Source organism: Alligator mississippiensis, chromosome 1, assembly GCF_030867095.1.
Source record: "Alligator mississippiensis isolate rAllMis1 chromosome 1, rAllMis1, whole genome shotgun sequence".
In the NCBI taxonomy this organism is placed as follows: domain Eukaryota; kingdom Metazoa; phylum Chordata; order Crocodylia; family Alligatoridae; genus Alligator; species Alligator mississippiensis.
Window position 1 is genome coordinate 84,709,158 of NC_081824.1, and position 25,006 is coordinate 84,734,163.

At 41.6% G+C, this 25,006-nt stretch overlaps 1 protein-coding gene across 4 annotated transcripts in view; it reads right to left on the minus strand.

Annotated features, from left to right (window-relative positions):
• Positions 1-4,304: 4,304 nt before the first annotated feature.
• Positions 4,305-25,006, minus strand: part of FBXL4 (F-box and leucine rich repeat protein 4) — a 134,345-nt gene continuing 113,643 nt past the window's right edge. For 3 of the 4 annotated variants that reach the window (XM_006260701.4, XM_019486390.2, XM_059732204.1), the window contains 3 exons: positions 22,028-22,099; positions 13,539-13,851; positions 5,593-6,779 (listed from right to left, as the gene is read on the minus strand). In XM_006260701.4, the coding sequence (XP_006260763.2) occupies positions 6,616-6,779; positions 13,539-13,851; positions 22,028-22,099 (549 nt within the window). In that variant the 3' untranslated portion in view covers positions 5,593-6,615. Of the gene's footprint in view, positions 5,379-5,592; positions 6,780-13,538; positions 13,852-22,027; positions 22,100-25,006 lie in introns of those variants that run through there. The other variant, XM_019486391.2, reaches the window with a different exon arrangement.

Consider the following 25,006-nt stretch of genomic DNA (forward strand, 5'->3'; position numbering starts at 1 on the left):
ATTTGAGATTGGACCTGGGGACTGATTCTAATTGCACCATTACTTTAATAAGACCCTTGCAACCCAAATGTGGTCTGCCAAGTTCCTGCCAGGGGCAGCCAAGGGATTATGTTCCCCACCATGGAGGTTAATGTTGCACACATGGCATCCCAGCCTGCCACATACCAGCCCAGCATGCTAACTTCCTTGCCCTGCAGCTTCCACAGAAGCTTGCCCTTCAGGAGCTGCAGGGTAAGGCTCTCAGGATAAGTGCCAGGTTGCAGGAACTGTGGGGCAAGGTTCTTTAGAGCAGGTGGTTGGGTGCATGGGTTGCAAGGGGGCTTCGCTTGCCGTGACCTGGCATATTGACTGCTTTTTTCTGCAGCTCCTGCAGGGGCTTCTGGGCAAGGCATCAAATGTGCTGGGTCACCTGAAAAAATCCCAGGCACACAGACTGCAAGCCCAGGAGAGACCACCTTGCAAGCCATGTACCCAGCACCCCTTGTCAGCCTTGGGACCAGGGCTGTCCTGGTCCCAATGCAGACACCAGTTCCAATGCCAACCATCACATGATTGTCAGTATCAGGACTGGGTGCCCCCGGCTGAATTCTGAACCTAGCACTGCATCTGTCCAGTGCTGATGCTGAAGCTGATGCTGCTTATGGATAAATCTGTAACTGACTGTTGGCATCAGGATGGGGCAGTCCCAGGTAGGACATGCCACACATTCATTTTATGGAACCACACAAACCAGCCGCAAAGATGCTCTACATTACATGTAGAACATCTTTGTGGATAGTTTACCATTTAATGGAATACTTACTGGCTGAATGCATGGCATGTTGCTATTTATGGCACAATTAATATATTAAACACATCATAAATGTAACATCTGCTATGAGACATTAAAAAAAAAAGAGTGTAATGCATTATATACTGCTGACAACTGAAACGCTAGGGCACAGGTACTTTAAAACATATCGGGCATTTGTACATGTTTGCGCCGCAGCATTGGGCGCTTTTAAAAACGCCTGGTGCTGCAGAGCATGCAGTTATATCAGTGGCAAAATGCATGCGAGTGCTAAGAAAATGGCGGCGGCGTGCTTTTAAACTAAAACATATCTAAGTTGTTTTAGTTCACAAGCGCTCCGCCACCATTTTCTGCATGTTGATGCAGATTTTACCACTTATACAACTGCACAACACAGCACAGTGCATGTCAGTTTGTGTGTGAAGCAGGCTCAAATAATCGAGTCTGCTCCAACCCAGTGGATCTCCAGCACATGAAAGGACGAAAAGGTATGTGTATAAATACCCACAGGCTGCTTACAAACATGGGGGGAAAAAAAAGCACTTTACTTTCAGCTTGGCATGCCCCTGCACTGAGCACAGCAGAAGCATGGCATTAGTTTGATTCTGCTCACCCAATGTCTGTATAGATAGTATGCTGCAGCAGGGCTTTTTGGTGCTTTTATCTAATACTTGATTGAATCAGCTATTAGATAAAAGTACCAAAAACCCTGCTGGATCACCCAATCTATACAGATACTGTGGAGCCAGGTTAAAATACCACAATTCCTCTTTCAGTAAATTAAAAGAGATCCCAACACCAAGCACCTTCATTATGAAAACGTTTAATATATACAGATGCATTAAAATAAGAATACTTTTATTTCCTAAATAATAGAGCTGGAATATAAGCTAAAGGCTATGTTTACTTTGTGGTTGCAAAAAAAAAAAAAAAAAAAAAATATATATATATATATATATATATATATATATATATATAATATAGTATTATATTAAGCCCTATATAATTGAATATATTAAGCCCATATATATATATGGGCTTAGTCTGTCCATCTGTCTGTAACACTCTTTAAGGGCGCCGGGAGCCTGGTGTGATGAGGGAAGGGGGGGGACCAGCTGAGGAAAAGTGGAAGCCAGGCTCCCGGCTACTGTGAGAAAACAATTAGATGCACAACACCATCAAGAAAGCAGCCTCACTGTAGCCAAGAGCCCAGTTCCCTCTTTTCCTCAGCTGGCCCCTCCCTCTGCCCTCCCTGCTGCGCCAGGCTCCTGGCACCTTTAAAGAGCATTATGGACAGACAGACACACAGACAAATGAACTAAGGCCCGAGGACCAAGCTACACGAAGAAGGCGACTGGACTTGAAGTGACATCAAAAGAGCCTTGCAAATGAGTCCCAAGAGGAGGCTATTATGAGGAGACAATTAGATGCACAACGCCATCAAGAACACTGTTCAAATGAATCACAAGAGGAAGCTGCTGTGAGAAGACAATTAAATACACGACGTAATCAAGAAAGTTGTGCAAATAAGTTCCAAGAAAATGCCACTGTGGGAAGACAATTAGATGCACGATGCCATCAAGGGAGTCACCATTCATCTGTCATTCTTGACGGGCAATTCACTAGTAATACATATGTATATACCATAGTTTGTAATAATGTCACATTTTATCATATTTTAGTAAATTCAGAAATACTACAAGAGGCCTATACACAGAGTTTTATATGCTGGCAAGAATGATGTACATTATCTTCCTTCGAGTCACAAGATAACCTATGTTTCTGCAAAGTAATGGAGCTAACGTTTCTGATTAGGACACAGTTAACTTAAAAATCACATCTACTGCTATAATGATCCTGTGAGCCAAAGATTCAAAATATATTCCTTATGCTTTTCAGTTTACTTTGTACATTTGAGAGAGCTTTGCATATAATCACTTGGTTGCACGTGTCTTTAACTTGGCAATGGAGCATAGAAATACATTTTTAAACATAAAAATAAAATTTAAAAAGTACAAACATTGTTGGGGAAACTCAAGTGTAGCCACAGGACTTAAAAATATTTTAAAAATATTTTTGTTTCAAGATGACAATATGTCTTTAACACTATTGGTGTCTGGATAATTTTTCAGGTCACTTAGGGCTGTGTAGCACAGTACAATGTGCCAGAGTTCCATGACATCCTATGAAGGTGAAACTAAGCATGGAAATCCCAGTACTGGTTTAGAAGGGTTGTTCCTTTGTGAAAATACCCAATTATCTGTAAAATGCTTCAGATTTCCAATCCCAAAGCACTTGGAGATCATGGCTCTTGCGAATCTACTCTTTTAAGCCTCCATTCAGCAAGATTAATTACATACAGACTTAAGATACACTTGGTTGGTTTAAACAGGGATGATTCTGCCTTGAGCAGATGAATCCTGAGGTCCCTTTCAGCCCTACTTTTCTAAGATTCTAAGAAACTTATTCACATGCATAACTAAGTAGATGGATAGTTGCATTCTCGAGTGGAATTATCTAATCGTTTAATTAAAATTCTGATGTATTTAAGTTTCTGACAAATCAAAGCTTTAAGAAGTATTAGCAAAAATTTATCTTTTGTTTAAAATGTAAACTCTTTAAAGACAAGCACTCCATATTTGCTTTAGAATTTTGTTACTTACTATAGACCACATGATTTGCAGTGTATTATAAAGGACAAAGAAAGAAAGAAGAGATGAAGTTTCTCTTAAAAGTGATACATCTGTCATACAGCTGAGGGCCTGTCCACAACACTGAGCACACATTTATTTTGGAATAATTAAGAATACCTATTTTTTAATTGGCTTCATCTATCTGGATTAAGCCAGGAAAAGGCACTCTTTTTTCCCCAATAAATGTGTCCACACATGGAGTTAGGTTCAGAATGGTTGATATTTACACTCTACCTTATTCTGTAGTGACTTTCATTTGCAGACAAGCCCTGAGGCACTTGCTCAAAGCAGCATGGGAAAGGCTGCGCAACCAAGGCCAAAGCTTACACTATTTCATAGATAAAGAGGAATTCAGTTTACAGGAATAAATAAATAACATTTTAAAGGAGTTGTTTCCTTGTGTGATGCAAGTTTGACAATATAATAGAAACTCCTTGATTATTCTTCATAATTACCTGGAAGCACCATGGCCAATTTTCCTTTCATTATGATGAATAAAGCATGCGAGTAGTCCTGTTTTCTTCACTAGGATCACACACACTACAATTTGCTTCTTTATGATGTATAAAAGAAAACTTGAGAGTGTAGGGTTTTTTCCCCTGGTTTTCATCTTAGAAGCATTAGGACTGCTAAAGTCTGATCTTTCCTTGTTTTGCTGGAAGACTTCTTGGAGGTATACAATATGGCGCTGAGCATTTTATCCATTACTTGAAGGGGCAAGGTGCTGAACTGTAACCAGAAATGTCCTTCCTTCTAAAGGATTTATCAGTCTTTTAAATTAAACATAGGCAAGCAAAAGTTAAAGCTCTGAACTCACTGAATACAATTTAGGTTTTACTTTACTAGAAAATGTGTGATAATTCAATGGATTTTCCAGTTACTACAGGCAGTTCTAGAAAGAAACTGAATTCCAAACTCAAGAGACAAGTAGAAAGAAAGATCCTTTAGTTTGAACAACAAAAATGAAACAAAAGTAAATTCTGACTTCCTTATACCTCATAGAAATAAGAGGAGTGAAATTATTCTCCATCTTTTTTTATACTCCATCTTTCAAATTCTGTTATACCTCATGCAAACTGCAGAATAAGGCTACACTATTCACCTACTTGAACAATTTCAAAGGCACTGCATCCATCATAGGCCAATCCCATTCCACTTGCAATTAAAAACAAGCTCAGAAACAATCCTTAAGGAAAAAGAAAGATAAAAAATCAGATGCACCCTGAGGAGTGAAATTATACAATAGAAAACATGGTATTTTAAAAACATCGATGTTTGTAAACACCCATTGTCTGAAGCTGTGCTCTATAACTGGACATTAACGTTAAATTCTTAGTTACAATGAGTACATATTACTTGTAGATAAAAGCATAATAAAAATCAGTTGGGGGGAGGGGAGGGGAGGAACTGCCAAAAGAAGTGAGCACTCCCAAAATAATACCAGGACTTTCACAGAACCACTTTAGGGCAGACATCTGTCAGCTGAAAAAATGTCTACATTTAAACGCATCTAAGCACCTCCAATTTCCTGAAACAAAAACTGAATGGAGGCACCTAGCTGGAAATCACATGGTGACATCTATGTGTGAACAACAGACATCTGTGCACTTGTCTTTGGATCTGGAATTTTCTAAAAGATTCTGTAAAATTTAAAATCAGAAGAAAGAGTTTTATAAAGCATAGAAAATGTTCTTTCCTTGTTTTGTTGAATGATTTGTAAAACATTGGTATGGGTATGAAGAGTCAGAAGTACTAATTCAAGATCCATGGAGGTGGTTCATCAATGCTTTGAGGTAGTCCTCTTCTAGAGTGGACATCTATTTACTGTATCAGTTCTGGCATCCTTTGCTGGTCTTCTGTAGGGTGACAGCTTGCTGTTGGATGAAATGTTTTGCCTGTTTTTCCAGTGGACAAAGAGAAACAATACAGGACAGTATGCTCTGAAGGCAGCAATAATGGAGGAGATACCAAATGACAGACCACATTTGGTGGTCTGTGTTCACTAGTAGTGGATAAAATGTGTAAGTTATACAAATATGATCATATACTGCAACTACCAATCCAGAGTAACACGGATGACTTTAGGGAGGAAAGGATGACTCAGGCAAGTGCAAACAGTGGAAGAAAACCATGGAATTTATCTCTGATTTCACCATCTATTTACTCCAGTCTTAGCAGTTAAGGAAATTTAGATTACTGGGACTTACTCTTTTAATGAAAAAAAATAAGCATCTCAGTTTCTAATACATTATCCTGAGTAATATTGTCATAGTACTTCATAGTACTTCATGTTATAAGCAGATGTATCACAAGCCAACACAAACTTGACTGTAATAGTCTAGATATTTGAAAAGGAAATTGCTCTGGAGTTTTCTACACATTATCAGTTATGACAGTAAGCACCTGCACCAAATTTTATATCCAGGAAGAAGCAGGTAATTTTCTTTTTGTTTCTGATACAAACTTATGTGGTGGGTTTCTGTAGATATCTGTTATGTCATTTAGGTAGAGCTATAAAGTATCTCTGCACTTCATCTATTCAATGTGGAGTTACCTCTTCTTATCAAACGCATCAAAATTTTAAAATAGTTTCTAACTCATTGCCAACAAAAAAGAGGGGGAAAAGTGTATTTCAAACTACTCTGATCTTACAGAAGCGTCAGTAATTTTTCAGGTAGATCATTACAGATCAAGTCAACTGTATGTTGCAGGCCAAAACTAAAATGTCACAAAGTAAAGTAAGGGAGAGAGAAAGAGAGAAAGCACCCTTCATATTCCTAGCACTAAATATTAAAACTTAACTTTTATTTGAACATTAATAGAATTTATCATAAAAATGCTCTTTTAAAGGGCATTCCAGAGTAAGTTTTTCATTTTCCACTAATTTAAGCCACGTATCTGGCTAGCATTTAAAAACATGCAATCCAACCAATTAACAAATTGTAAAACAAGTAGTAAGTACAGACTAACAACAGCTTCCCAAATACATTATTTTATATATTATCCATTCCATTTGGATAATTAACATTTCCCCCTATTTTATAGGAGAGTTTACATTTTTCTTTAAAAAAAAGAAAGTCATCACAAATTCACAGGAAACACTGTCAAATGAATTGCTGCATATGTAGTGAGTCACTGAGTGAAACTCTTTTTTATGAGCACATGAGGAAAGCTGGCATTCAGTTCTAGGACAACTCTATTATCAATCTGTGAACAGAAGGACACATCAAGTAAAGAAAGATCTTTACAAGACTCCAGCAATTTTCTTAAAGATGTAGGGCTTACCATCCTCGTCCCTGTTTAAAAATAAGATAGAAAAGAAAACCTCAAAAAGTTAATGTGAATCAAACCTTTGCTTTAAACCTACCAATATACAGTGTAGGAAGAAAACTGCTACTGTACTACAAACATCATTATCTTGGCTATATTTCAAAAGAAGGGCCCATTTTGGGGCAATATTTTGCATTTTTTTCCTACAGAAGATCTGTGGGATTTCCATAGCTTCAATTATATAGAGAATTCTCCTAAGTTTCTTTTTACTTTGGAAAATGGGATTTTTTTTCTTGGTTCTGGCAAAAGTTTCCAACTAGTGCAAATGGTCATGCCAGACCTGTGTCTGTCTTGCCCCCGCTGTCTGTGATAAACTGGCACACACAGGGCTACACAGTATTAGGACCCACTCTAATTTCAAGAAGTACACTAGACCTCACTGAATTCAGTGGAAACTGAAGTGCAACTCAAAAAAATATGGAGAACAACCCACCAAAGGATTATTTTAAAGGGTGCCTTGAGCCTTCACAACAGACACTGAACTGTAACAGAAACACACATTTTTTATGGCCAACTGCCCCACTGCTGCAGTGATTAACCTGTGTCAGTGGTTTACTACTTGACAGGAACCATGTCCTACAGTTATACATAGGAGTTTAATTAATTAGTGGTTTTGCAGTTTTCACAAAACCCATGAAAAATGGCATTGTGTGCATTGGTCAGGAAATCTTGCATTGACCATGATTTCCCACAACATCAACCTAAAAAAATCCCCCCAAAACAGAGTACTATTTATAAAGGATGCTGTTTTAGAATGTCCCAATACTTTCTCCAATACAAAGACAACATGACGATCACTGAAGCCATAGGTCAGTGATTGAGAGTTACTGTCTGGCTGTCTGCTAGTGACATAGACTAAGTGAAGGTGTCAATCAATGAAGTGAATATGCCTCTCTGCCAATCAGTGGTGAGGGGCAGGACCACCAGGAAATGCCTGCGAAATTGGCTCTTCATGCCACGACCAAGCTGAGAAAATTGCTTTGTCTCACTGCAAGTTAAGTAGACTCCTGGTTATATACAATAGTTTACTTAGATTGTGCACAGTTAGGGAAGTTTCTCAAGAAAATAAAAAATAAAAGGATCTGTAGCACGCATTATGCATCCTACATTCCTCAGAGAAGGGACAGCCTATTCTGTCATTTACCAATCCACCCTTTCCAGGATTGTGGGGTTTGGGTCCCTTGTTATTTGCTAGATTTTTTCTACTTGAACTAAATGTTCATTGTTCAGAACAAATGCACAGCAGGTGTCTTAAAATCTGTCATTTTACTTTGTTGTTCAATTTGTTCCCTGGCAAAATTCTCTGGCACTGGCTTCATAAAGAGTGCCTGAGAGCAATAATTTATTGTACACTGGGACAATTTTGTTCATTAGCTGTGAATTAGCATTCCTATATACATATCCATATGTCCAATCCACCAATCCTAGCCCTGTTGGGAAGACCCATACATTGCAGCTGTCAAAGAGGCACCTCAATAAAATTTTGAAACCCTAAATTCTGTGGTAGGGGATATCTGAACACACTCTTAGGAAATAGTTCAAAACAGTTTCAAGCGAAAAACATCTGTCTCTAGTAATTTCATATAAAAAAAGAACTAAGCATTAGAAATAACTTTAGATAGGGTATGTATGAGGATACCAATTTGATAGGTACAGAACTCTGTGTTCTGTGCTACAAATTAACTTAAGTTATATGGCAGGGACCCCGAATTATCTGGCACCATTCCTGCAAACCCTCTTGCCTCACTCCCCAGTGCAGTTCAATTAATATAGTACTTTGTTGTTTGTTTGATTTTTAATTCAATTTATTCTGCACTGCTCTCAAGGTCTAAATTTTGATCTGCTTAATATTCTTGTATTTGAATGAAGCTCTCAGGGAAAAACTAAGGATGTTGACAGCTGGGCAGAGGACAGTTGGGGCTTTTGGCAATCAGAGGCATGGGAGATGTGTTGGAATCCAGAAGGGGATTATTTTGGCACAAGGAAGGGTATTTTCCCCCCAGTTTTTTTGTATAGGGCTGAGGAAACTGAATTTTAGAGGGTGGGATTTGAATGACTTTCACCAACACTGATAGCCAATAGCTGCCTTACTGCACTCTGCCTCAGTTTCCAAGACCATAAGCATGACAACATTAAAAAAAACAACAGACTAATGGTTGACATTTAAATTGTTGTCAACCTCAGAGTTAACACTCCAGTGAGATGAAAAAGGACAGCTCACCACCTCTCATTGTTTCAGGAACAACTGTTTGCATTGGAAGGTTAGCTTCATAACAAGGCCAAGAGCAGTGGCAGAGACATTCATGTATTCCTGCTCTTGTCTGCCATAATTCTCCCTGCACAGTATTAGTAAATCATGTTGTGAACCAGCACAGCATGCAGATGGCTGAGGGAGTATTATGGTGGCTGGAATTATATTAATACTGTACCACACTGCCTCCTTTAGTTTCATGGTGAATTGTGTAGCTGCAGGCATGAATCAGGTCCTCAACATTTTTATATGGAAGTTTACTTTTTGAAGCATGTTTTCTGCATCTATTTACAAATAAATCTATTTAAAAATAAATCAACAAGTAATCAGCAATTTACATGATGTCAGACTAGCAAGGATCCCTGCAAATAGATTATTTTCATACTCTACAAAGTCGGCAAACCAAGACACTTAGAAATTAGCAAGCAGTAAAGAAGGGAATAAGGAAAGAAGAGAGCAACTGTAACTCTCAAGACCCAGAAACTGAATGCAGCATCCAATGTGCATGGGGCAATGATTTTGTAATGCTTCATAAATGAATTAATTAAATGGGTTGTAGTCCAACATGTCTTCTCATAAATGTGTTTTTTTTCTTCCCAGGAAGTAATCATGGAGCTAAACATGCTATAATTGAAACAGGAGGATTTTTTCCAGCCGAGTTTGTAAAATTGCAGAACGGAACCAAGTCTGTGTTGCCAAGTCTTGTGAATTTACTGTGAGGAATGACATTATGGCTGCTACTTCAACAGTGTCCCTATAGTGTGAAAAACTTCAGCCATGATTTGTGGGTCATGTAAGAGACCTCCCTATATAATGCTCTGTTGCCTATAGGAATGGTACTAAAATTCTAACCCTGAGAACACAAATTTTGTCCAAACTCTTTCACTGACTTCTGTTAATATTTCTGTGCCCTTTGCAACCCAAATTGCAAATCAAGGTTTCATACGTTACAGGCATAACTACAATTTACCAATTTTATAGGCAACAGGGGTTGGACAGAGAGAAGCAGAAGTTTCTTAGACAAAGCTGAGAACACATCCTAGGTGTCTGACCTAGCAGAATAAAATCTTATCCATATTGCCACAGATTTTTAGAAGGAGCATATCAAGTTAGGTGCCTATGTAATTTACACTGACCACATGGCACTCTGTCACCCTCTAACAGCTGGACTACAAATAGGTATTTGTGACCCTGCTATTCTTTCCATACAAAAAAGATCAGACTCTTGAGATCAAGTAGTAAGGTTTCATACTTTTACATTAGAAGTCTTAGGCTCAGTCTCTGCAGATGACCCTAAAATGGTTGTTGTATTTGGCTATACTGTCTATAACCAGTAGACCATAACCTATTTCCGTAGGAACCGAAACTCTTAATTCTTATGTCATGAGTTCCTTGGAAATGTAAGAAATATCTGATTAATTCACCGGCAACATGTTTGTTGCATCTCCTTGCATTGGCTGGTTTAGAGAAGAAAACATCATGCTTTCCACCATTACTTATAGATGGAAGTGGAAGAGGTCTGGGATGAGGATCTGAAGATTTTGCAGGATCAAATCTCACATGATCTATGTTGTACTGAAAAAATACACATATAGAAGTTAGCGTAATTCTTGGAGCTATTTTATATTGCAAAATATTGAATTTATAAGTAAAATTAAATGTTGTGATACTATTTTTACTGTTACATTTGTGAAAGAGTCACTTACCCCTTTAAGAATAAGATACAAAGACATTTAACTGTGTTTTAAAGCAAACACAATGGACATTTTGCTTTCATGTCTAGGGGATGGAGAACCCTCTGCCAATGCAAATTCCAGTCTTATTCTTGAAAGGAACATTAGTCTTTATGGAGGATTTGATGAGTCAGAAAACTGCTAATGAACTACAGCACTTTTCTTCTGTAGATTATCAGCCTGAGTTCAGCCCAGCTAAGAAAAAAATTCAAAATTTTCCTATGTAATGGTATCATACATAAAATGGTGTACTGTAGCTCAGTTCCAGCACCCAACTACTTAATTTACTGCTGTGCTTTACACTAAAAATACAAATTCTTCAGCGCAGAGGCTGTTTCCTTATGTGTGTTTTGCAGCACAACGTGACCTCAATCTTGGCTGAAGCCCCTATCTACAGCTTCTAACAGTAGGGCCAAAATTGCCTTACTCACTATAAATTTTCTAGAGTTGGCAACATTATAATTGTTACATGTGCATTTTGGGAGCACACAAGAGAATTTCAGAAACCCAGGAGGAACAATATGATCTTTGAAACACCCCTCCCCACAAATCAAAATCCAAACTCCATAAAACAACTCCCCTCCCCTCAAATGACCTCATACTTCTATGAAGTCTGAATAGAGGTTTTTCTAGCTGAAACCTTGCTATAAGGATCTGGATGTTTTAAGGCCCTTATTGCTCATGGGAAGAGGGCTAAGAGAAAAGGAGAGAGAACCATTTCCCAACAATGCCTCCAATACCAAGGACTTTGTTTAATAGAAAGAAGCAAAGCAATTAATATAGTACAGAAGTGGTAAGTATGGAAGCACCCCTAAGCACGTTAGGTAACTGGGTTCAAACTCATCTAGCAAGTTTTCTCCATAACAACTGATTTAAACAGGGCACCAGAGCAGTTCCAGAATAGGTGAACTGCACATTGTTTAAGAATATATTACAACTTTATATGAGGTCTCACTGTGAAAGGCTTCCTACAAAATATGTAACAGTACATCCTGACTTGTTAACAGTCATAAGCGCTCAGGAGTTCAGTGTCTTCCTTTCCACTGTTCAGATACTATTTTGCATAAGTGTCAACAAGTGAATTCAAATATTAAGAGGGAATGTGGCAAGAAACCATCAGAGCTGGCACAGCCTGCAGTCATTATACAAGCGAAACAACCAGATTATTCATTGCTCAGCCTCCCTGCTCTAGCAAAAAGGTCAGCTCAATTTGTGGGCAGACACAACGCCATCATAACAGATAAGCATTAAAGTGGGTGGCTAAGAGATATATATGTTTATAAAATGCTTTATGCAGTAAGTCTTTGGAAATCTTTCTTGTGCCCTCATTAATCTAGTTGCAAACTAGATTGAATTAAAAAAAATCAAACTATACCAAACAAAAAAGTACCTGTAGGTACCTAAGTCAAAATTGATCCTTCTCCAGTAAGTGGTGCAAGATTTCACATTTTTATCCTTTTCTTCCAGTGTTGACAGGATCTTGACATTCTAGTGGGCTCTCTCTGGACACTATTTTTGCAGAGCTACAAAATCTGTCGCACTTCAAAAAGTAAAGTGCTATGGGTAGCCACATGTTCAAAGCCCCCTGGCTGGAGCATAATGGAGTTGGAACAAAGGCATACTCTATAGCCAGGCGGTGAGAGAGGGGTGCTCTGTTGCTCCCTTCTATCCCCAAGAAACTTTAAAGAGCTTACAGGCCAGGCAAGCTTGTGAGCCCTTTAAAGTTACTGGTGCTTTGATGGGCTGCTGGTACTGAAGCACCAGCAGCATTTAAAAGCTCTCGGTTTGCAGGCAATAAGGGTGATGGGACTCCCAGTGTCTGCCCTGATCAGCCCCTGATGCCACCACATGCACTGAGCCCTGTCATGCTTGCCACTAGGCAATAAGCCCCTGCTGCTGCTGTTTGTACTGGAGGCAAATATGAGGAGGCTCCCTACAAGCAGTGGCAGTAGCTGATGGGGAGTTTGTACCCTCCTCTCCAACAGCACCTGCTGCCACTTGCAGGGAGCTGCCTCACCCTTGCATCATAATTGTGGCTATTTCCAGGATTCCTGTGGGGTGGGAGTGGGAAGACGGGAAAACTGCTCACTGAGCTGTAGGGACTGGTGCTGTTCCAGAAGCCTTCCTGGGCATTGGGGCCTTTAAAGGGCACAAGGATGGCCTGATAACAAAGAGCCCAGTGTTGGGATGTCTGCATTCCCAGAACTTTAAAGAACACAGGAGCAACCCAGTACTGGCAAGATGCTCTCCCAAGTCAGCGTGCCCACGTGCCCTTTAAAGGTCATAGGACCTGGAAACCCCCAGCCTTGTGGAGTGGGGATGGGTATTGAGCAGAGCTGCCCCCATTCTGCTGGGTGTTGGGAAGCAACCCAGTTAGGCAGCAAGTTTACTGCCCCTTCTGCAGCTACCCTGTCCCCAGCATCAACAAGGATAGGGCTAAGCATTTGCCTCAGTATGATGGTGGGGCAGGCTGTCAGGGAGCAAACTGCCCTCTCCCTCGCTCTCCCTTGAAGGGGTGGAGCGAGAACAGAACTGGGGTATTGTGAAGCATCTAAATTGATACCCTGCATCAACTGGCTAATTTTTCTAAGTTGGACCTTTGTTGTTGGTTTTTTTTTAATAATACTAATAAACTTAAAGAAAATCTTATTTTATACAACACATAGCCTTCTCTTCCTATCAGTCTCTTAAAACACAACAAATTACAAAACAACTATGCAAGTATTCATGTGTTTCCTTACCCAATATATCCAACTGCCGTAGATGAGTACAGTTAGCAGCAAGTTCTTCAATGTCCGTGTCACACACAGATCGGTTGGCCGTAAGAAAGAGCTTTTGCAAGTTTGGGAGCTTACGTGCAATGTTTGTGAAGCAGCCAGTGCTGCTCTGTAGAGTAGGGCACCAGCCAAGATCAAGCTCCTCCAGGAGCTGACAGCCTGAAGCCAGTTCTGCTATTCCATTTTCAGTAATGTTTTTACATCTCCACAAATCCAGAGTACGAAGCTTTTTGCATTTTGCTCCCATCATACTAGCTATCAGGTCATAGTCTTCAATCTATGAAGAAAACAAGGACCACCTCTTGTATGTCAAATTTCCATCCACACCCAGCTGTTTCAAGCTGTCTTTTTATTAATATATCCACTGATCTACTTGAAGTGTTTTAATTTCCAAAGAATATGAACTAGGTCTTACTCCACTGTTTACAAATGACAATGACAACATACATTTTCTACTACTATAAAAATTGGGTGGGGTTTTTTGTATTTTCTTAATATGAAAGAACTTTGGAAATCTAAAACTAAAATTGATTTTCTTCACAAATTCTTCTGTTTACTTCACTGCAGCTGTTTCTGAAAAACTTCTTTTTCATCTAAAATGTAGTTTAAAACTTAATTAGTGGTAATAGAGAGAAAAAAAATGAAGGGATAATAGCACTAGAGGTAACAGGAGAAAAACTATACACAAATGTGTACACTGAAGAATAAGCTGAGCTCTACTCCTGTTGAAGGTTAATATGGACCCACCCCTTAAGGAAGCACTACTACTCTCATCCCCATATGAAAAAATAAAGAAAGGAATAAGGATATGTGCTCTGTGGAAGGAAAATCCAGGAAGGAGTAAGAGGAGTCTAGACTGCTGGAAGAATGAGTTTGTAGTGTTCCTTCCAATCTTTGTTGATCCAACTGGGAAGGTCTAGCTACTTTTACTTTGTTTTTCTGATTCCTGAATGGATAGGCACATCCAACCAAGCCTCCAATTAAGTATTCTGCTGGACCTTAGCCAATGGAAAGAAGTAAAATCCAGGGCTGCTAGTATCCATGGGCAACATCGCTCAGGCAGGGTCTCTCATCCACAATTCATGGTTAGTTTTATAACATAAAAACCTTGTTACTGGGAGACTTTAATAGAGATAAAAAAATTAAGTTACAGAAAAATCTCATCACACATACAGTTGCTACTGCAAGTTTGCCCAGGAACAGGGCCCTGACTAAATCATGATTTCACAGACTGTGTGGATACCATGAAATTAGCCCTGCACTGCAATTTTTAAGGGTCATGAGCCTGTGCCAGAAAAAACATGCAAAAGTGCAGGTTCCTTTTGCAGGCTGGCAGCGTTCCAGCCTGCAAGGGGAAACCTGGGGTTTTGCAGCTTTCCAGCCTGCAAGCAGCTGCTGGGGGCGTGACCAGGATGCAGCCAGGCAGCTGGATGAAAGAAAGTGTATAGGGAGCAGGAAGGAAGGGGGTTTGGAGGGCCAGGGCTTGGGGACTGTTGGGGTGGCGAGGGGGGTTTGGGGGAGCGGTGGCAGTGTGTGTGTGCCTGCCATAGGTGGCAGAAGGTCAGGGCTAACAGGGCTTACTTTTTGCGGTAACTGGTAACAGCAGCAGCAGCCCCATGGCACCGCTTTACCAGAATGCCCAGCAGCACTCCTCATGCAGCTGATTCTTCACGGCCATTTACAGCCACAGTGCACATCAGCCCCATGGGAGGGAGGGAGTGGAGGGGGTCAGGTGGGGCTCAGGCCCCTCCCCCCCCATAATATTATCCCCCACTGCTTATGATGCCTGCCGCCCGTGCCTGGGTAAAGCATCATTATTCACAGAATATTTACAGAACTAAAGGGACTCATTTGCCAAGATCAATGGCAGTTCTGTGAATATTCCGTGAAAAAATGATATTTTACCCATGCATGTGCCACAAATTTTCTACAAGAAATCTGCAATTTTCTCAGGGCCCTACTCATGAATGCTGAGTTGCTATGAATGAATACACACGTTAAATAAAATTAAGCTTTGAAAATTAGTTTTGGAGGGAAATATACTGTGTGAACTGAATGTAATGCACTGTAATGTGAATGTGCAACAGCAGAGGGAATAGCAGGGGGTACAGCCCTACTAACTGGATTTGGACAACAACTCCTAGGAATCCTCAGGGGGGACAGTCTTGCAGAACTGTGCTGACTGCAGACTACAACCCTCAGAGACAATGGGGGTGGGGAGAAAACAGGGAAAGGAAGTAGGAAGCAGTGGCAGAGCAGGGGACACAACAGTAGAGGGAAATGTGTGGCCAGAGATCCTGGAGGAGTGACGGAGCTGGGATCTGCATGTGGAAGCACATGCAGAGGGCAGCTGAGCACTCTTGGGAACAGAAGCTGGTTTGGAGTACCTCTGGAAGTGTGGGGGGGGGGGGGGGGGTTTAACATTTCTTGAACCTATGTACCACGGTGGTAGTGTTCACTACCTGTTACCCGTTCTTGAGTGAATTCACCACAGTGGGCACATCTACACATGCAAACAGCATGCCTGAATTAACTCTGGCACAGTTCATGCCAGAGTTTGTTGCTCCCAGGCGTGCTGTTTGCATGTGCGCCTGGGACCACAGCACATTTAGCCAGGGTGGCACAACCCTGGCTGGCAGAGGACCCCGGGGGTCAGCCTTCCAGCCCAGGGCTGTTCTGATCCGGCTCAATGTATTGTGGAGGGGTTGTCTGGAGCACGAGAATGCTTCAGTACAGGGGCTAGCCCCAGCCAGCCCTGTCAGTGTCTACATGTGCATTGCGGGGGAGTAAATAACCCCACCACAGGGTAAGTACTTGCGTCTGGCAGTACTATTCTTCAGCAGAGTTAATGAATTTACTCCATCCTAATAGCACAGCTGACATTTTATCGCAGAGCTAATTAGGCAACTGCAGTAAACGTCTCATGTAGGCGCACCCAGTGTTACTGCTTATTACCTGTTACCTAGTTCCTAAGTGTACTTAAGTGTATGTACTTTAATGTTAACGTTTATTCACTGTACCTGTTCCTTTCTTCTTAGACCGCTGGCTTGTGAACCCCTTGCCTTTTCTAAATAAAAATGGGAACTTCCCTTTTTGACTTCCTGTGCCAGTTCTTTTGGTTGTGGGGTTTGATACAACTGGTGGTAGCAGTGGGGACTGGTGGTCACAGTCCAGAAGACGCAGAGAAAACTGCTGCAGGAATGTATACATTTTGTTGTGTGGGTATCTGATATGGGAAGATGAGTACCCCAGGGGAGGGAAACAGCTCCCCACTCCCCCCATCCCAACACCTAGTATCTCGAGGCCAATATTCAATCCAGCACTCTTTAGTGGGGAACCACATGAATGGGATGATTGGTATGAACAGTTTGAAATGGCAGCTGAGTTAAATGGGTGGGATGGGACCACCAGGCTAAAATTCTTGAGCCTATTACTCAAAACGAGGGCCCAGGGATGTTTACCACGGACTCAGCAGTGAAGCCAAGTAAGATTACCAGCACCTGATAAGGGCCCTCAGGAACGCTTTGTAACCAGGTGCAGATCCTTAAATCCTAAGAAGACGGCAGCGTAGTCAGCACAAGAGTTTGGCATGGCCATAAGATGATTAGCCATAAAGTCCTTCCCACAAGTTGGTCCAGAGGTACAGGACATGCTGGCCCATGACCAGTTTGTCAGCAATGCCTTAAATGGGGAGATGCAGACTCAAATTTGGCTGGGAAAGCCCCAGATTCTGGAGGAGGCCACTGATATAGAACTGGTAAAAAAGCTGGGGGCTCTAGGTACCCAGGACACCCAAGGGTGCAGGTACACCCAAAGGTACAAGTGCATGCCAAGGAGAAGTCAGCAGTACACATTCTAAACCCAGAACTGACTTCCAAGGCCTGCAGCTTCCATGTAAATGCCTTGTAGTAAAGGATGCCGATCAAGATGTCTTGTTAGGCACCCACTTCTTAAAAAAAATGTCTAGTCACTATGAATTCTGCAGATTTCTCCTGTTCCTATCTGGGAAGGTGTTTTCCCCTGTATAACACAGATGGCCAAACAGGAATATGTGAAGTGGTGGTGGAGAAGAATCTAACAATGCCTCCTCAAAGTGAGATGATGATCACTGGCAAAATGAAGAGATGGTGTTGTGAAGAGGAGGAGGATTTATCTAAACCTAAGCGCAATGAGGGATTAGGATTCCTAGTGGGAACCACATTGGGTAAGAGCCACAGGGGTAAAATCCCAATGCATGCTGCCAACACACAGACAGAATGTTGCACATCAAGACACCATTGGGACATTTGAGACCAAGATGGCTGTCCTGAAGGTGGATCAGAGGAGGTCAGCTGCTACAAGGGTCCTGAGCAGACAAGAATCAGCATTTTAGAGAACTACAAGATAACCTCTAATCGACTGCAGGAAAATCGGAACATAAATTTAAGCTGAGTCACTGTAGCCTGGAACTTGAGCAAGTGAGGTCAGTGCAAGAAGTCCTAATGGAGTATGCAGATGTATTCAGCCTGGGAGACCACAATCTAAGGCATACAGGCCTGACAGCACTGGATTAATACTGATAGTGCCAGACCTGTCAAACCAGGACCTAGAAGCGTGCTCATTCATTTTCAGCAGAAGTTTGACCAACAACAGCAAGAAATGAGAGAGGGGCATTATCAGGCCCTCTGTCAGCCCATGGGCTGCTCCTGTGGTGTTGGTGCTGATGAAGCGGGGAGGTGGTAGAGGTCTGTGTGGATAATCACAGACTGATCAACATTACTGTTAAGGATGCCCATCTGTTACTTCAGATTGATGACACTTAGCTAGACCTCCTGGCCAAACCCAATGGTTCTCCACCCTTGATCTGCCCAGTGGGTACTGGCAAGTGGAGGTACACCCAGAGGAAAGAGCCAAGACCACTTTCTTTACTAAGAAGGGACTTTTTGAATGCAATGTTATGCCCTTGAGGCTATGCAATGACCAGTCCCAGTACATTTCAGAAATTGATGGATATCATGTTAGCAGATCTACAAGGGACCTCAAGGGACACCATGTCTGGTGTACCTAGATGATATCACTGTGATAGGATGAAACTTTCAGGAGTTGAAAGCAGTGCTTAAGAGTCTGAAGGAGGACAATATAAAAATTAAACCTACCAAATGTCAGCTTTTCTGCAAGGAAGCAAACTTTTTGGGATATGTGATCTCCATGGAGGGGATAGGCCCATATCCAGAGAAAGTGGAGGCTGTTAAAACTTGGCCAGTAATGCTAAATATAATAGAACTGTGGGGGCCTTTTGAGTCTACCCTCCTATTACAGGAGATCTGTGGCAGGTTTCATTACAATTGCAAGTGACTTACATAAAATGAAGTGCATCTGGACTAAAATGTCAATATGATTTTCTAGAGCTAAAGCGGGAGTTGATGTCATCCCTTATCTTAGCATAATCCCAACCCTCAGCTACCCTTCTTTTTGGTCACTGATGCAAGTAACATTGGCATCAGAGCTGTTTTTCACAAGTTGAAGGTCAGGAAAAGGAGATAGCCTATGCAAGCTGAACTCTAACCAAATCTGAGTGCCAATGTGCAACTACAAGAAGGCTTCCTCCTAGGGAGACACTTCACATTAAGAACAGACCATAGTGTCTAGTAGCCACACAATTTTTAGCAACCTAAAGAACAACCGGCTAGATGGTTGGAACAGCTAGCTGAGTTCAATTATCAGACAGTACACTGCCCTGGATGGCAGCACCAGAATGCCAATGCCTTGTCCCACTGGTTTCCCACACTAGAATTTGAACTTAAAGTGGAGGTTGTGGGGGTACTGCCACTATTAGCAAGATAAATTACCTGGAGTGAACCAACCCCAACTACAACGGAAGTCGTAGGGCTGGCAGATTGGTGTGCAGAACAGGAAGATGCTGATATTGAGAAACTAATTAGGTGGAAGGAAATCAATAGAGAGGAGTTCTTTGGGGAAGGGCTGCATCATCCATGCCCAAAGTAGTACCAGATAGTGTGGACTGAGCTAAGCATTAGGCAAGGAGTACTGGTGTGAAAACTTCCATAATCAGCCCAAGGATCTGAGTATATTCAAATAGTGGTACCCAAGAAGGAAATACCAACAATTTTGCAAGCCCTGCATGATTCCAATATTGGGGGGTATTTGGGCAATGAGAAAGATTTGCATAAGGTGCAGTCTCAGTATTTCTGGTTGGCCTGAAGAAAATGTGCCAGAGACTGGTGTATGTTGTACAAGGTGTATAGTGCATGAAAAGGAATGAGGAGTAAGGCCAGTGCTTCCATGATCTCCACGTAGGCTGGATAACCCCTGGAAAGGATAGCCATGGATATCCTGGGTCCCCTACCCATAACACTGCATGGAAACAAGTATATCTTAGTAGTGGCTGACTATTTTTCCAAGTGGGCAGACCTATACCCACTCCCTAATTAGGAGTTTCAGACCGCGGCAAAGGTTTTTGTTGAAAGATTCGTGCATTACCATAGTATACCTTGGGCCCTCCACACTGACCAGGGGAGAAATTTTGAATCTCAGCTATTTCACCACATACGTCATGACCTTTTGGAAATCAACAAAGCCTGCACAACACCATATTACCCCCAATCTGATGGGCTGGTGGAATGGTTCAACCATACTCTGGTTGATGTGCTGTCCTCCCTGATCAAAGACAATCAAACAACATGGGATAAGGCACTCCCTTATGTCATGATGGCCTACTGGTACAGTTTGCAGTCATCTACAGGGTATACACCATAGTCAGTGGTGACTGGACAGGAGATCTGCCTATCTGTTGATATTATGTCTGAAATAAATGTATTGGAGGAATGTAACAACCCATCTGAATGTATTATGAAGGTGGCAGGATACCCAAGTTCAGTTAGCCAAGCTATTAAGAAACATTAAGCTGCAGCCACCCAAAGACAAGAAGAGTATTATGACCTTAGGGTCACTGGACAGGTTTATGAACGAGGAGAATTGGTGTGAGGACAAAACCAGACCAGGAAGCGAGGGCAGTGTCAAAAACTATGTAAAAGTTCCAGTGGCCCATATACATCATCTGAAAGTCTTCTGAGGTGCTATATGAGCTAGCAAGCAGGCCTGGTGGACAGACATCAGTAGTACACTATTTAGATGAAACCATATGTATGCTCAGAGAACAGGGACCCTGGCCTGACCAGAGAGATAGTCAGGCCTACTTGGGAACAACCAAGACGACACCAGGGGCTTCATAACCGAAGTTTCACCAATACAGTCTCAAATAGGCCTAACAAAGTGCTGCCAGAAGGTACTTCTAGATCCAGAAATGTAAGATGGGATCCATGGCCTGACAGAAATGAAGATAGCAAGGATGAACAAATATTATGGATAAGACCAGAGTTGGCTACCCAAAACCTACTATAGCCAGTGGGGAGCACCATTCCTGAATTTGCAGGCAGACCACAGAGAGAATAAAACCTCCCAGGTGGCTTAGTGACTACATGATGCAACTCTAGTTGGATGTAGGGGCACAATCCGTTAAAAGTGTGCTGGTGGTGGTTGGGGGGGGGGGGGGAGGGTAATGTAATGTAATATACTGTGTGAACTGATGTGTAAAATAGCAGGGGGCACGGCCCTGCAGACTGGATTTGGACTACAACTCCCAGGAACCCTTGGGGGAACAGTTTTGCAGAATTGTGCTGGCTGCATGTAGACTACAACCCCCAGAGACAGTGGAGATGAGGAGACAAAAGGGAGAGGAAGCAGGAAGCAACGTCAGTGTGGGACAGTGGCAGAGGGAAACACATGGGCCAGAGATCCCAAAGGACTGATGGAGCTGAGACTGCAAACTATAGCAGTGGAGCTTGGACATGGGAGCACATGCAGATGGTAACTGAGCGTTCCTTGAACCACAGGCTTGTTTGGAGCACCTTCAGAGGTGTGGGAGGGTTTAAGGTTTCTTGAATGTGTATACCACAGTGGTAGTGCCCATTACATGTTGCCTATTCTTGAGTGAATTCACTACAGTGTTACTGGTTATACCTTTACTTAGTTCCTAAGTGTATGTACCTTAATGTTAATGTTTACTTACCTGGACCTGTTCCTTTCTCCCTAGCCCATTGGCTTGTATCCTAACCCCTAATATTTTATACGAAGTGGGAACTTCCCTTTTTGGCTTGCTGTGCCAGGTCCTGAGGTTGTAGGGTTTGGTACATATGTCTAAGGAACTGCCTCTACTTTTCAACCAGGATAGAAGAAGAGCATGAAAAAAAATACAAGCTAAATTTTAAGCCTATCAAATTGGCTGGTATTTCTTCAAACGTATCAACAGTCATTACTGCCCTTCTAAGAGCACAGGCCAGCATTAGCTCAGAAATTCAACCAGTAAATTAGCATTTAAAATTTTGTGAACAAAAAAACATAATTCCAGGCTTGGGAATAAAAATACTCATGCATGGTGGACTTTAGGTACTTACCATGACACAGCTACCCAGACTGAGGTGCTGAAGCTCTGAACAGAAGTTCAGAATGCTGAGTAGTGCTGTTTGCTGCCATTGGGGAACACATCAGAGACAAATATGGAAAGTGAAACAAAGAGAAGAGGTCAATTAGACATTAAAGGCTGTCACCACTTTTCCTGAAATACAGCTCAAAACCTAGGTTGCAGATACCAAAAAATGCCATTTAATGAGTCCCTAGGTGCTCTAAACCATTGATTGGCTTAGAGTCAAGGTAATCATTACAAGCCTTTATGTAAGTCACTCTGGATGCAAGTTTGCATGCCCTGAAGATACCTATATTCCTATGACCTATCAGTTTATTTCCCACAGGAAAAACGTTGGGAAACGTGGTAAGTTCAAACGACAAGCCAGGCCAAACCCAAAACAGGGCTGGTGACATCCCAGAAGAACAGCAGCAGTTCTGACATTCACTGATCAGCTTCAGTCTGATGGAACTGCCAATAGTCACACAGCATCAGGATTGAGCTGGTGACTTTAATGTCAAAGGATTCTCTCTGATGACAACGATACTGACAACCATTGAGCACCTGTCACTAGCAACACACAGACTGAAACAAATGTGTACTTTACAGTCATGTTTCTGCTATTTGTACATGGCTATTCTATTCGCAGAGTACTGTCATGCTACCGAAGGAACCTGAAGCTCTATCAGAATATCAGCTGCAACTAACAAAAATGCTTATGCTCTTAAATACTCAGTTTACTTCATATGACAAAGAGAAGATTTATGTTGTTGTGAAAATTTGTGCTCTTAAAATAAAAAAATATCTAATCTGCTATACTGTGTAGTTTTGAAATATATTCAAATTGCATGGACAAGAACCAAAAACTTGAAATAAATATGCAGATAAACAGAATCACAAATAAATGTGTATTGTATAAAATAGTTGTTGCCTTTTAAAAATCTGTTAGTTTGTATTTTGTAATCCATATAAAATTTACTGGCATTAGTAAAATGTGGTATCTACTCCAACTGAAAAACAAAATATTTGGAAGTTTACAGGATCTGTAAGAGTTTCTCACAGAGGAAAAAAACCACAAAGCTACATATAAGAAACAGTACAACTTATCACAAAAAACAGAAGTCCTGAAGAAGCATGAGTCAGTAAAATTTGTATGTATATTAACATCTACTTAAATTAGTCCCACTTACTTTATGCACTTAAATTTTAAAATCTTCAAAGAAAATATTTTCTTACTAATCTTCCCATGTTATATTCAAATGAAAATTAACATTAGCAAATCTATTTAGTTTATTTATTTATTATAAACCATTCTGAGCAGCATTTGTTAACTGGTACTGAAGGGTCAGCAGATAATGACACAAAACATCCTTATATAGATCCTAGCTGGCTGTTTTCTTAATTTTTTTTAAAGTTTCTGAGAAGAAAGAATTATGTATGCCCTATAGTAAAAATAGCATTTTGGAAAGGTTACTTTTAAGTGCTTTTTAAATCTAGTCCAGCAAATAGAGGTAAGTGACACATTTGTTCAGTCACATTGAGTCTTGATTAATCAAAGCACTTACTAAGTCCATGCTTCATTCTAAGCCTTTAAGAAATAGGTAGGACTAGTTACATATTTAAAGAGGCTGAATTAAGGCCATATACATTTAGACTATTTAATTAGAGGTGTGGAAATCTAAAAATAAATTTTCCACCTCAGACACCAAAATAAGGCATTGATCACAGTAGGTCGTGCATATGGTCAGTAGGCTTTTACATATATGTGGGTTTGACAGTGTCTTAATAAGATGTGGTGCCTATCTTCAAGAAAGGGAGGAAAGTGGATCCGGCTAACTATAGGCCCATCAGCCTGACTTCTATCCCAGGGAAGATCTTAGAAAAGTTTATTAAAGAGGCCATCCTTAATGGACTGGCCGACGTCAACATCTTAAGGGATAGCCAGCACGGGTTTGTTGTGGGTAGGTCTTGCTTGACCAATCTCATTTCCTTCTACGACCAGGTGACCTAACACCTGGACAAGGGAGAAGAGATTGATGTCATATATCTTGACTTCAAAAAAGCCTTCGATCTGGTGTCCCATGATCGCTTCTTGGAGAAACTGGCCAATTGTCGCCTTGGGTCCTCCACGATCCACTGGCTGGAAAATTGGCTCTGGGGTCGGACCCAGAGGGTAGTAATTGATGGAAGTCACTCATTGTGGTGTCCTGTGACCAGTGGGGTCCCCCAAGGCTCTGTCCTTGGACCCAGACTGTTCAACATCTTCATTAATGATGTGGACACTGGAGTCAGAAGCGGACTGGCCAAGTTCGCCGATGACACCAAACTTTGGGGCAAAGCATCCACACCAGAAGACAGGCGGGTGATCCAGGCTGACCTGGACAGGCTCAGCAAGTGGGCGGACGAGAATCTGATGGTGTTCAACGCCGATAAATGCAAGGTTCTCCACCTGGGGAAGAAAAACCCGCAGCATCCTTATAGGCTCGGCAGTGCTATGTTGGCTAGCACTATGGAAGAAAGAGACTTGGGGGTCATCATTGACCACAAGATGAACATGAGCCTGCAATGCGATGCTACGGCTAGTAAAGCAACCAAAACACTGGCTTGCATCCATAGATGCTTCTCAAGCAAATCCCGGGATGTCATTCTCCCCCTGTACTCGGCCTTAGTGAGGCCGCAGCTGGAGTACTGCGTCCAGTTTTGGGCTCCACAATTGAAAAAGGATGTGGAGAAGCTTGAGAGAGTCCAGAGAAGAGCCACACGCATTATCAGAGGTCAGGGAAGCAGACCCTACGATGACAGGCTGAGAGCCCTGGGGCTCTTTAGCCTGGAAAAGCGCAGGCTCAGGGGTGATCTGATGGCCACCTACAAGTTTATCAGGGGTGACCGCCAGTATCTCGGGGAACGTTTGTTCGCCAGAACGCCACAAGGGATGACGAGGTTGAATGGTCACAAACTACTTCAAGATCGT